This window comes from Saimiri boliviensis, chromosome 1 (assembly GCF_048565385.1).
Source record: "Saimiri boliviensis isolate mSaiBol1 chromosome 1, mSaiBol1.pri, whole genome shotgun sequence".
Lineage (NCBI taxonomy): Eukaryota > Metazoa > Chordata > Mammalia > Primates > Cebidae > Saimiri > Saimiri boliviensis.
In genome coordinates, this window is record NC_133449.1 from 49,409,393 (window position 1) to 49,423,473 (window position 14,081).

Genomic DNA, 14,081 nt, shown 5'->3' on the forward strand with positions numbered 1-14,081 from the left:
ATGTGTCTTGTGTATTGTCTGCATCATGATACAATTTGTTAAGTGAGGCCTGTGGTTCTAAAAGAGAGTTGTGTGTGCATCACACATGGGGTGGAGCTGCAAAGGCTTCTGAAGTCAGGCTACTTCATATAGCCAGACAGCCAAGAAGTTCTTACAAAGCTTTTCACCAAGGCCAGGTTTTTAAATATCTACAAACCTCACACACATCAGGTGCTTAGTCTTGTGGATAGAAAGAGTTTCCTTAATACAAACTGTCATTAACTTGTAACTTCTTGTGCAATAAGGCTGAATGCTTTGGACATCTTCCCCTTGTATGGCCGGCCTGCCTTCTGTGGCTGCTTCTACTTCATAAATATACCTCTGGCACAGAGGAGGTTTCCATGCCAGAAGGCCTGGTATAGGCACCTCACTCTGAACAGGTTTCACATACAGCATGACAAATTCCCACTGGACCCGGCAGAGACTGCATGGGCAGGGTGCAGTGGGCAAGCAGACATGGACTTAGGCAGGCAGCTACTTAGAAGCCTGAGGGTGGACAGGTCCAAAGCCTTTGGAGGACTTCTCTTAAAGACTGGCCCCACCTGCTGTCAGTAACTGTACCTTCTTAAGTTCTCCCACAGCCCAGAGGTGTAGTAATATTTTAAAGGTGTTTTCCCCAAAGCATCCCTCCATATCTTAGTCTATTTTGTATTGCCGTAATAGAATGCTACAGAGAAGTGTATTTGGCTCACAGTTCTAGAGGAGGAGAAGTCCGATACTAAGGGGTCATATCTGGTGAGGGCCTTCTTGCTGCCTCATAGCATGGCAGAAGGCATCACATGGCAAGACAGAAAGGGAGTCTAACTCATCTTTCACCAGCAGCCCACTCCTGTGATCGCTCACTCACTCCTGGGATAACATCATTAATTTATTAATGAGAGGAGCACTCTCATGACCTAATAATCTCCTCTTACAAGTCCCACCTCTCAACACTATTGTAATAGAGATTAACTTTCCAACACATTTACTTTGGGGAACACATTCAAATCATAGCAATCCCTAAAGGTAAAGGAAAATGAACCCCTGTCCAATGCAATACATAGTAGCACAACTTAAAGACTGTTGCAAGCATAATTCCTTTTAAAACTTAGGAGAGCACATCAGTAGGAATAATAAAGTAAGAGCCTCTGAAAACCCTTTCTTCCTTAAAGCAATGAGAACACTAGCAAAACTGTCTAGACATTAACCAGAGGCTTGCAGCCATCCATTTATTCAAGAAAAGGGTTGCATGTGGGTAAGAAGAGGTTTCTGACATTTTAAGAGACTCTATTCCCACTCCCCCTTTCCCAAGCTCCGTAACAGCCTTGGCCACACAATCATGGTGACATCCGGCAGCCAAGCCACCACTGTAGGGCTCAAAAGGGGATTGGAGCTCCTCCAAAGCCTCATTACCAGGGAATTGCCATTTGATCTTTTTGGTAGTTCCAGGTAAGTGTCAACTCCTAGGTCTGTCTTGTCTTTATTTGATGTGACTAAGAGGTTACCCAGTGTGAACAACCTTTTCCCTGGGTGTATTTGTCAGAAAAAATCAACAGCAATTCTTTAACATCTCAACTTCCTAAGGTGGCTGGAAGTAACAGTCGGAACAAACAAACTGACCAAAAGACTTAGAAGGAAAAGCTGGGAATGAGATGTTAATAAGATGTTTTGAGAAGCTTCAACCTATTCCTAAGAATACAGAAGGCCACACGTGTGTATGGCTGTGCACATGCCCAAAGAGACCTGAGAATTGTCTAGCTCTTAACATCTGTCTGACCTTAAGGGTCTGCACAAGCAGAAAGAGAGGACAGAGGCAGAGGGAGGGAGGGAGGGAAGAAGGAAAAGTAGGAAGAAGCAAAAGAGAGAGAGGAGGAAGGAAAGAAAGAAAGGCAGGCAGAAAGAGGGAAAGGGAGAGAAAGATGGAGGGAGGAAGGGAGTGAAGGAAGGGAGGGAGGGGAGAAAGGAAGGAAGAGAAGGAGGGAGAGAGGGAAGGCTGGAAGTTTATAAAATAGAATCAAGTAGGAATTTTGAAGTTGCAGAGTACAAAAATATGAATGAAAAATTTACTTGAGAATTTTAAAAAAGGTTTGAACTGCAGTGACTTAGAAGTTATTTGAGATGATCCTGAGGAACAGAAAAAAAAACAGCAAAGAAAAACGATCAGTACTTCAGAGACCTGTCAGACACCATCGAACATACTAATGTACACATAATAGGAGTTGTAGAATAGAGAAGTGAGAGAGAGGGGAGGGGATAAAACATATTGGAAGAAATAGTGACCAAAACCTTTTCCATTTTGATGAAAAACACTAAAGTGAATCCAAGAAGCTCAACAAATTCTAAGTAGGAAAAGACTCAGAGTCCACCTCAAGACACAGCAGCCACTAAGAAAATAATTTTAAATATGTAGTAAAAAAAAGACAAACTGAAATATTACACTAAAAAAAAAATTAAGAAAAAAGAAGTAATGAAAAATGGAGAAAAAAAGAGGCACAGGAAACAGTAAAATGGTAGATAAATCCTGCCTTATCAGTAATTTCATTAAATGCAGATGAATTCGGCACTCCAATCAGAAGGTAGAGATTGGCAAATTGTTTTTTTTAAAAATCATAATCCAACTATATGCTAGCTACAAAAAAACACACATCATTTTATTTTTATTATTTGGAGACAGAGTCTTGCTCGGTTGCCTAGTTGGAGTGCAGTGGTATAATGACAGCTCCCTGTAGCCTCAAACTTCTGGGTTCAACTAATGAACTTCAGCCACCCAAGTAGCTGGAACTACGGGTGCTTGCCACCATACTTGGCTAATTTAAAGCAATTTTTTTTTTTTTAAGAGATAGGGCCTGGCTTATTTCAAAACTTGCCTGGCTAATTTCATTTCACATAATAATCTCCAGTTCCATCCATAGTTGTTGCAAGTGACAGGATCTCATTCTTTTTATGGTTGAACAGTACTCCACTGTGTATAAGCACTATATATTTTTTTGGCCATTCGTCTGCTGATGGACACTTAGATTGCTTCCAACTCTTGGGTATTGTAAACAAGACTGCAATCAACATGGGAGTGCAGATATCTCTTTAAAAAAAAAATTTTTTTTTTTTTTTTTTGAGATGGAGTTTCGCTCTTGTTACCCAGGCTGGAGTGCAATGGCACAATCTCGGCTCACCGCAGCCTCCGCCTCCTGGGTTCAGGCAATTCTCCTGCCTCAGCCTCCTGAGTAGCTGAGACTACAGGTGTGTGCCACCATGCCCAGCTAATTTTTGTATTTTTAGTAGAGACGGGTTTCACCATGTTGGCTAGGCTGGTCTCGAACTCCTGACCTCAGATGATCTACCCACCTCACCCTCTCAAAGTGCGAGAATTACAGGTGTGAGCCCCTGTGCCCAGCTGCTCCATTTTAAATTCTTTGAGAAATCTCCATACTTCTTTCCACAGTGGCTCAACCAATTTACATTCCTACCAGCAGTGTATTAAGCATTCTCTTTTTTCCCACAGCCTCTTCAACATCTGTTATTTTTTTTACTTTTTGATAACAGCTATTCTGACTGGTGTGAGAAGATACCTCCTGGTTTGATTTGCATTTCTCTGATGATTAGTGGTGATGAACATTTTTTCATCTGTTTCTTGTCCACTTGTATGTCAAGGACATTTTAGATCGATAAAGGGATCAATCCATTAGGAAAATACGACAGTGATAAACATATACACCAAGCAATACACCCTAAAGATACATGAAGTAGGCTGGGCGCGGTGGCTCAAGCTTGTAATCCCAGCACTTTGGGAGGCCGAGGCGGGTGGATCATGAGGTCGAGAGATCGAGACCATCCTGGTCAACATGGTGAAACCCCGTCTCTACTAAAAATACAAAAAATTAGCTGGGCATGGTGGCACATGCCTGTAATCCCAGCTACTCCGGAGGCTGAGGCAGGAGAATTGCCTGAACCCAGAAGGCGGAGGTTGTGGTGAGCCGAGATCGTGCCATTGCACTCCAGCCTGGGTAACAAGAGCGAAACTCCGTCTCAAAAAAAAAAAAAAAAAAAGATACATGAAGTAAAAACTGAGAGACCTGAAGGAAGAAACAGACAATTTAACTACAATAGTTGGAATCCTCAAAACTCCATTTCAGTAATAGCTGGAGAAACTAGGCAGAAGATCAACAAGAAAATAGAAAAACACAATAAACCAACTAGACTTGACAAATACCTGCAAGGCACTCCACCCAACAGCAGCAAAATACACATCCTTCTCAAGTGCACATGGAACATTCTCTGGGGTAGATCACATGCTAGGCCATAAAACAAGTCTCAGTAAATTTAAAAGAATTGAAGTCATACTACATGTGTTCTCTATGTTGGAATAAAATCAGAAATCAATAACAAATTTTGTTAATTTCTGTATTAATGAAGAAATATACAAGTAAAGAGGTTGGACTAATAATTCCTTTTTTTTCTTTTTTATCTACAAAGCATGAATTTTTTTTTTTTTTTTTTTTTTTTTTTTCTGAGACAGAGTCTCGCTCTGTCACCCAGGCTGGAGTACAGTGGCACAATCTCAGCTCACTGCAACCTCCGCCTCCCAGGTTCAAGTGATTCTCCTGCCTCAGCCTCCCGAGTAGCTGGGACTACGGTGTGCACCACCATGCCTGGCTAATTTTTTTGTATTTTTAGTAGAGATGGGGTTTCACCGTGTTAGCCAGGACAGTCTCGATCTCCTGACCTCGTGATCCTCTCACCTCGGTCTCCCAAAGTGTTGGGATTACAGGTGTGAGCCACTGAGCCCGGCCCGACTAATAACAATTCTTTTAAAGCTTCCCACAGGGAAAAGCCCAGGACCAGATGGCAACACAGATGGTAAGGAATTAACACCAATATGTCACAGATTCTCCTAAAAAATAGAAGAGAAGGAAATACTCCTCAGCTAACTTTATGAGGTCACTCTTAATACTCTGATACCGAAACCAGACAAAGATGTCACAAGAAAAGTAAATAGCAGACCAATAATCTCTTAGGAATACAAATGGAAAAAATCTTCAGCAAAATACTAGTCAACCAAATCCAGCAACATAGAAAAAGGATTATACATTATGACTAAGTAGGACTTATCCTAAGATTACAATGTTTGGAATAACACATGTTCTCTTATAAGTGGGAGCTAGGCTGGGGGTGGTGGCTCATGCTGTAATCTCAATACTTGAGGAAGCCAAGGTGGGCAGATCACATGAGGCCAGGAGTTTATGGAGTCCAGCGTGGGCAACATGGTTAAATCTCGTCTTTACTAAAAATACAAGAATTAGCCGGCCATGGTGGTGCATGCCTGTAATCCCAGCTACTCTGATGGCTGAGGCACAAGAATCACTTGAACCTGAGGAAAGGAGGTTGCAGTGAGCCAAGATCACATCATTGCTCTCCAACCTGGGTGGCAGAGCAAGACCTTGTCTCAAAAAAAATTAAATTAAAAAGTGGAAGCTAACCATTGGGTACACATGGACATACAGATGGGAACAGCAGACACTGGGGGCTACTAGAGCAGGGGGAGAAGGAGGGGAGCAAAGGTTTAAAACTGCTTATTGGATACAAAACTACCTATTGGAACCTGGGTGGCAGGCTGAACCGCATCCCAGACCTCAGCATCACGCAATATACCTTTGTAACAAACTTGCACATGTACCCCCGATTCTAAAATAAACGCTGAGAAGGGGAAAAAAGAATGCAAAGCTTGTTTAACTTACAAAATTGACTTAATATATCACTTTAGTAGAAAAAAGGGGCAAAAAGCACATGATCATTTCAATCTACACTGAAAAAGCATTTGGCAATACGCAACACTCTTGGGGAAAAAAAACCTCTCAACAAGCTAGAAATAAATTACTTTCTCAACTTGATAAAGAGCATCTTTGGAAAACTCACAGCCTACATCATATTAATGGTGATGTGAACGCTCCAGTTGGGAGCTTTCTTCCAGTATCAGGCACAAACCAAGTATGTTTATTCTTGTCACTTCAACATCGTACTAAATGTTGGACGCCCCCCCGCCCCAGCCTCTCCATCCGAGACCGCCCGACCCCTACCCCACCTCCTCCCCGGGCCTCCCCCAGGACTCCAGTCCAGAAGATGCGGGGAGGTTAGCGGGGCCCGACCACTGCTTGGCCTTCCAGGGGTGAGCCTCGCGAGTTAGGAGTTGGGTAAAGAGTCAGCCCGGGATCCGGCATCCGATTTTTCGTTGAAGCAACGACTTTGCCGGGATGGCTCCCCAGGGTCGGCATCAGCGTGGGACTGGGAACAGGTTAAGGGAAATAGATGGGAACCTGAGAAGACCGCTCTCGTCCAATCCTAATTGACTGAGCTAATGAGAGCCGAAGAGAGCCAAAGAGGTCACATGCTCAACCGGGCGAGGAGTGGGTTTCCACCTTCGGCATCTTTAGCAGAGGAGGGAGATGCGTGGGGCGGAAGATGGGAGAAGGGGCGAACCTGCCACGCTCTGGCTGGATACAGCTTTAACCGGCCCGTTCACTCGACGGTTTTGGTTCCACGTCGACCCCATAAAACCGTAGGGCCTAAGCCGGGCGGAACAAGAGGGAACTACATTTCCCAGCAGGCTGCGGAAGCGGGACTCCGGCCACTCCTTCCGGCGCGTACTGAGCGACCGGCGTTAGGTGTGCAAGTAGCCACATGGATCCCTGCAGCCGGTGGCGAAACCTCCCCAATGGGCCTAGCCTAAAACACCTGACCGAGCCGTCTTATGGAATCCCGCGGGAACAGCAAAAGGCCGCGCTACAGGAGCTGACGCGGGCGCATGTGGAGTCCTTCAACTATGCTGTGCACGAAGGTCTCGGCCTCGCGGTGCAGGTGAGTGCGGCATCCGCTGGCGCCCTTGCCGCAGCGAGGCCAAGCTCGAGGCTGGCGGGCGAGAGGGGCCAGGCGGGGCTGGAGGAGGGAGGGGCGGGGGTGGGGGGACAGGGTCCCAGAGAAATGGCTGAGAGGCCACAGTGTGACCCCAAATGCGTGTGCTCCTTGATCCTGACAGGCTCAGTGGGTAAGCAGGAGAGCACAACGTGTTGAACAAGACGCAGAGCTGCGCCTCGTGGAACTTGTATTCGAGTCGTCTAAGAGATGTATTCGTGATTTCTGGATTGAAAAGGGATTGCGAACCATAGTTTCTTGTTGGATAGTTTCTGGGTTCTGTGAGAGTGAGGAAGTGGCTTATTGGGGGCGTGCTTCCCAGCCATTCACAATGCACATGCTTTTGTATCACTTGAAGACACCTCTCCAAAACGTACCTCAAAAAATTCTGAACTTATTTGTAGGTACAGTGTATTGTACAAGGTTATCCTTCAGTTTCCTTCTCTTAGAGCTTTAAAGAGATAAACTACTCATTTGTACTGAATTAAGTAGGTGCTAAAAAAGGTATAAATGAGTCGTAAAGGCAAGATTGAATCGAAAAGTGTAATAGCATTGCTAGCATAGGGTAATGGTAGCAGAATTTAGGTGAGGATGGTGGGGGAAAGTTTCGTTTAGTAAGCATCCGCAGTGTCTCTAGGCACTAGGCTCTGACGATGTGGAGGCAGTCCCGTGTAAGAGGCAGTTCATACATTTAAGTGCTCCCTGTCGTGTTTTGGGGTTGAAGGAGTGAAGATAGGAACGCAGTCCATGCCAATACTCGAGCACTGCTCTGTCAAGGGATTGTATGGGCTACTGTGGGAGCATGTGGGCAGCGCAGCTAATCCAGGAGTTTCAGAAAGGGCAGGATTAGATGAGTTCAAGAGGTGAGAAACATGCATTCCGTCCAGGGTAAGAGTAGAGCAGAGTCACATGCTTAGGGGACCCTACCTGTGGTTTTGTTGCCTAAGATTTGTGTTGTGAGAGATACGGGTAGAGATAATGTGAAGAGCTTTGATTGCCAGTCTGATACTTGAACTCTATTCCGCAAATAATACGGGAGACATTAAAATTTATTTTTTGGTAAGACAAGAGTGGTGGGATATTTGTATATAATGTGCCTTTATTCTTAGAGTATCATGTCTGTGAGAAAAAATACCTACTTAAAAGTTAATTGGACCAGGTACAGTGGCTCACACCTGTAATCCCAGGACTTTGGGAGGCCGAGGCAGAAGGATGGCTTGAGCCCAGGATTTCAAGACCAGCTTGGGTAACATAGTGAAAACTCGTCCCCTATAAAAGTTAAAAGATAGCAGGGTATGGTGGTGCGCACATGTGGTCCCAGCTACTTAGGAGGCTGAGGTGGGAGGCTAACCTGAGCCCAGGAACTCAAGGCTGCAATGAGCTATGATTGTGCCACTGCACTCCAGCCAGGGTAACAGAGTAAGACCTTGTTTTTTTGTTTTTTGTTTTTTGTTTTTTTAAATCAAATTGAGAAATTTTAGAAAAGCACTAATTCATTTAAAAATAAACCAATTGATTGGGTGTGGTGGCTCTTGCCTGTAATCCCAGCACTTTAGGAGGCTGAGGTGGGCGGATCACTTGAGGTCAGGAGTTCCAGACCAGCCTGGCCAACATAGTGAAACCCTGTCTCTACTAAAAATACAAAAATTAGCTGGGCATTGTGGCACATGTCTGTATTCCCAGCTACTTGGGAGGCCGAAGCATGAGAACCACTTGAACCCTGGAAGTGGAGGTTGCAGTAGGCCAAGATTGCACCACTGCACTACAGCCTGGGCAACAGAGCAAGACTGCATCTCAAAAATAAATAAATAAACAAATAAAAATAAACCAATTATATGTTAACATTTATGAAAAACATTTTTCAAAGCAAAAAAGAAAGATGAATTGCATTATTAAAAATCTTTTTAATGTCTGGCTTAATGAAAAGAGAGCTGGATTCTCATGTCTGCTTCTGCATTCAGTTCCTTGTGATATATTGTTTTGGTTGAAGTAGATGAAGAAAATTTGGCCCTACATAGAAAATGATGTCACAACTTAGGACTGTAATAATAACATATTTGAAAATGTTCTGTAAAACACAGTAAAGTAAATGATTAATATTTATAAAGCCAAGGGAAAAAATAGTTTTATCATATTTTTATTTACTTACAAAATGTAATTTTGCCTACTTTCTTTGGAGTGAATTCCTCCTGTGAGTAAGAATTTATTTGTCTGTCTTTTCAAAATACAATTGATTTTTATTGCGTGGGGAGTCTATATTTGCAAATTCACCCACTCACTAAAATTTACTTGTACTGCAAAAGCACCATGCCCAGAAGCAGTGAAAAAGTTGAGTTGTTCAGTATCCATTTTTCCAGCTGAGATCCAACAAGGTGATGCTTGGCCTTCTTGTTTTAAGTTTATAAACTATAAACAGGGGTCATCTTCACTATCTATTTAGTGCCGTGTTTGTGCTTTTTGTTGGGGATTTTATTGTTTAAAATGGCCCCCAAGCAAAGAATTAAAGTTCTGTATAAAGTTCCTAAGCACAAGAAGGCTGGGCTGTGCCTTTTGAGGGTACTATTAATACATGCATTTAACATAGGCTTTGTTCAAGCATGAGTTAGGGACTCAGTAATATTTATTAAATAAGCTGCCTTTAAACAGAAACACACGTAATGCGAGACTGTGTATTGATCAGTTGATGAAATGTGACCAGAGGCTTGCAGGAAGCTAACCATGTATTTACCCTAGGAGCAGTGGTTCAGTATTGGCTAATTCAGTGTTTATGGCAACTGTATGAAACATAACTATTGTGAATAACAACAATTTACTGTATTTAGATCTAAATAGTGCAGCTGTGTCTTGAGAAAGCAAATCTTCTAATCTTTCTTTTTTTTAACTAATGCTCCATTCTTTTTTTTTGAGACAGGATCTACTTTTTCACCCAGGCTGGAATGCAGTGGCATGATTATAGTGTGGCATGATTATAGCTCACTGCAGCCTCGACCTTCCAGACTGAAGTGATCCTCCCACCTCAACCTCTCAAGTAGCTGGGACCACAGGCACACACCACTATGGCCAGCTAATTTTTTTACTTTTATTTTTTGTAGAGACAAGGTCTCCCGATGTGGCCCAGGCTTGTCTCGAACTCCTGGGCTCAAGTAGTCCTCCTGCCTCGGTCTCCCAAATATTGGGATTGCAGGTGTGAGCCACTGCACCTGGCTTTTATTATTGTTTATTTATTTTGTTTGTTTGTTTGTTTTTCTTTTTTTTCTATTTTGGCTTTTATTTTTAAATAAAATATGAAATTCTAAAATAATACCAGCTTTAGATAAAATTTAAAAATTTAGAAAAGGTCAGTTAACTCACGTGAAGGTGGAGAACCTCATTGGTATTCTTTCTTGACTCCATGTTTTTCATTCTCTTTATTCTAAGACTAAGACTATGAGGTTGCCTGTGATGAATATGTAGGAGAACTCGGTGACCCCTCTTCTTCAGAACAACAAAGCTTCCCTCACAGAGTGGTGCAAAGAAGTAACTTCTGTGGAAGGGGAAACCCCCGCTGGCCACCATCTTTTCCTTTTCATGGCTCTGGCTTCATTATGAAGTAACCATTGTACATTAAGCATCTAGTTCTAAGTGCTAAAGATTGTTTCCATATCCTTGCTTTATTAGCAGCAGTGCTCATTTGTCTTGCTATGCACATAGACAAGGTAAGAATACACAAGGCTCTTGGTTCAGATAACAGGAGCTTTGTTCTGTTCATAGCTGTATCCCTAGAGCCTGCTACAGTCTCTGACACATAGTAGGCACTCAAAAATCTTGAGCTAATAATACAATGTGGCTTTATGTATTTAGTGAAGTTATAAGTAGAATAGAGGTAGCCTTAACTGTCTTTTTTAGGTGTGTCATGGTGGCATCAGTGTTTGTAGAACACATAAGATTTGGAAGAGTCTTAGCGAAAAAGTACCTTGGAAATACAAGCAGTTTAATACTGTGAATTGCATTTCAGGCTATACCTCCCTTCGAATTTGCTTTCAAAGATCAGCGTATCTCTTTTACTATTCTGGATGCTGTTATCAGTCCACCTACAGTTCCAAAAGGGACCATCTGCAAAGAGGCCAGTGTTTATCCAGCAGAATGCCGGGGCCGAAGGAGTACCTATCGTGGGAAGTTGACAGTGAGTACTCTCACACTGCACATGTTTGGGACTAGGGGAGCTGCCTAATAAAGTTTATGCCAGAAATTGCTTTCATGGTGCTGTTGTCTAAGAGATCCCACCTTCTAAATCTAAGGCGTAAAATCATTTAATTGATCTTCTTCCTCAGTCTTTGAAAATACTCATTTGTTTTCTCAGATGCAGATATGTCTGTTAAGTAATTTTTGCTCTCATTTTTTTTTAGGCCGATATCAACTGGGCAGTGAATGGAATCTCAAAAGGAATCATTAAGCAGTCTCTGGGCTATGTTCCCATCATGGTGAAGTCCAAGCTTTGCAACTTATACAACCTTCCCCCACAAGCCCTCATTGAGCACCATGAGGAGGCAGAGGTAATCACGGGCATCCAGGTGTGAGAAAGTAGAGAAGGCCTGAGTTGGGAGTAGGAAGACAAGAAGTGTGTCAGTGGGTGCCAGATTTTCTTCTCTGTCCCAGTTTCTGGATAGGTGAAAGAGATATCAATATCTTGCCTGCATACAGGGTATGGCTCTGAATGGCTATCAAATTAGACAGTATGAAAAAGTGGCTATAAAATTAGAGAATATTATTGGTTGGGGGGAAGAATTGGTAGGTTTTTCTGAATGATAAAGACATACTTCCATGAAATTAGTTTTTTTCAAGCTGTCTTAACCCACAAAGCTATTGGCAAAAGTTTGTTTAGCTGGGCATGGTGGTGGCATGCACCATTAGTCCCAGCTACTTGGGAGGCTGGGGCAGGAGCATTGCTTGAGCCCAGGAGGCCTGACTGCAGTGAGCCGTGATTGTGCCACTGCACTCCAGCCTGGGAGACAGAGTGGTACCCCATCACTAAAAATAAAATTAAAATGTCTGCTTTGATAATAGTAAGATTCTGTGTGCATGTTTAACAACTCATGCCTTCCCTTCATCATTTCTTTCAGCTGTCTTAGTTGGCGTTGCAGTGTTGAGTTGAGGTAATCAAGACATACAGACTGTGCCTACAGTAGAGGCAGATGGTGTTATGTGGCGGCAAGAGGGTTTTGGTGTCAGAGCTGGATTTGACACACAGCTCTTCAGCTTATCAGTCATGTGGTTAGGGAGGTTAATCTCCCTGAGCCTCAGTTTCCTCTGCTACAAATGGCATAATAGCTATCCCACTCATTGTTATGAGAATTAAGTGTTATGATGACACAGAGCATCTAGTATAATATGCCTGTTTCAGAGCAGGCAATTCTTAAATAGTAGCTCTTTATTACAAAAATGCGATATTGAGTGGAGTTATTAAAAGTTTTTTTTTTTTTTGAGACGGAGTTTCGCTCTTGTTACCCACGCTGGAGTGCAATGGCGCGATCTCGGCTCACCACAACTTCCGCCTCCTGTGTTCAGGCAATTCTCCTGCCTCAGCCTCCTGAGTAGCTGGGATTACAGGCATGCACCACCATGCCCAGCTAATTTTTTTGTATTTTTAGTAGAGACAGGGTTTCACCATGTTGACCAGGATGGTCTTGATCTCTTGACCTCGTGATCCACCCACTTCAGCCTCCCAAAGTGCTGGGATTACAGGCTTGAGCCACCATGCCCAGCTTTAAAAGTATTTTTTTAAACTTATTTGGGAAATCATACTCGAGTATCGAAGCAAAATGGTTACAGTTTTTAATCTTTTGACCCCTCTTTGGAGTAAGTTTTTTTTTGTTTGTTTTTTTTTTTTTTTTTTTTTTTTTTAGTGTTATGTGAAGACTGAAGACGTTTTAGGGGACAGAAAAGCAAGTTTTCTTCCATACTTTTTTCCCATGTCCCTCAGACCTTTGTAATCTACTTGAGAAAACTTAATTCACATAAAGGCAGTGTCTGTGTACTGTGTTCTCAAGGGATCAGTAGTACCTTTCACCTCTGTTCTCCTGTTATGTGTGTTGTACTACCTTGGGCTAGGAATGAGGTTCATGTTTACAGTCAAGTATCTTTGTTTAACAAATTATAATTAATCTCTTTGGCAGGAAATGGGGGGCTATTTTATAATCAATGGCATTGAAAAGGTCATCCGAATGTTGATTATGCCTCGGAGAAATTTTCCCATTGCAATGATAAGACCAAAATGGAAAACCAGAGGGCCTGGTTATACTCAGTATGGTAAGCTCTGGAGATTACTACAATGTTTTTTAAGGAAAATTTAAAACCTTTTTTTTTTTTTTTAAGTAGATGCATTTAAATAGTCTTTGATAATTTTCTTTCTTTTTTTTTTTTTCCTGAGACAGAGTCTCACTCTGGCGCCCAGGCTGGAGTGCAGAGTGGTGTGATCACAGCTCACCATGGCCTTGACCTTCACAGGCTCAGGTGATCCTCCCACCCCAGCCTTCCAAGTAGCTGGGACCACAGGCACTTGCCACCATGACTGGCTAATTTTGTAGAGATGGAGTTTCACCATGTTGCCAGGCTGATCTCGAACTCTTGGGCTCAAGCAGTCCTTCTGCCTCCACCTGCCAAAGTGCTGAGATTACATATGTGAGCCACCATGCCTGGGCTTTCTTTTGTTTTTTGTTTGTTTTTTGTTTTTTTCTATTGAGCATTCCTGTGTTAAGTTTTCATAATGGGGATGGAAGAAGAAATGGAGATTATGTTAGTCAGAGGATACAGACTTGCAGTTACAAGATGAGTAAGTTCTGGGGATCTGATGTACAGCCTGGTGACGATAGTAGTACTGTATTGCTTACTTAAAATTTGATGAGTAAATTTTAGGTGTCTCAACCACACACACGTGCATACATACAAATGATAACTATGGGTGTGATTGATGTTTTCATCAGTTTGATTGTGGAAATCATTACATGTATATGTATATTCAAGGTATTGTTCACTTTGAATATATATGATTTTTATCAATTATTAGCATTTCTAAAATTACAAAAATTTCACAATGGAAAACCTGCACTCTATTATTACCTGTGCAAACCGAAAGAGTATCTGTATTTTTGTTATTGCTTATGAAGATGAAAGCTAGTCTGGCT

The 14,081-nt window shown here is 42.4% G+C and overlaps 1 protein-coding gene across 4 annotated transcripts in view; it reads left to right on the forward strand.

Annotated features, from left to right (window-relative positions):
* Positions 1–6,636: 6,636 nt before the first annotated feature.
* The window catches only part of POLR1B (RNA polymerase I subunit B), a 41,079-nt gene continuing 33,634 nt past the window's right edge, over positions 6,637–14,081 (forward strand). For 2 of the 4 annotated variants that reach the window (XR_012517066.1, XM_003942493.4), the window contains exons 1-4: positions 6,638–6,867; positions 10,916–11,083; positions 11,307–11,453; positions 13,074–13,206. Coding sequence is in view for 3 of the 4 variants with exons in the window: in XM_003942493.4 (XP_003942542.1) it covers positions 6,691–6,867; positions 10,916–11,083; positions 11,307–11,453; positions 13,074–13,206 (625 nt within the window). In the remaining variant the exon portion in view is untranslated. Of the gene's footprint in view, positions 6,868–10,915; positions 11,084–11,306; positions 11,454–13,073; positions 13,207–13,292; positions 13,730–14,081 lie in introns of those variants that run through there. The other 2 variants (XM_074397043.1, XM_074397042.1) reach the window with 2 other exon arrangements.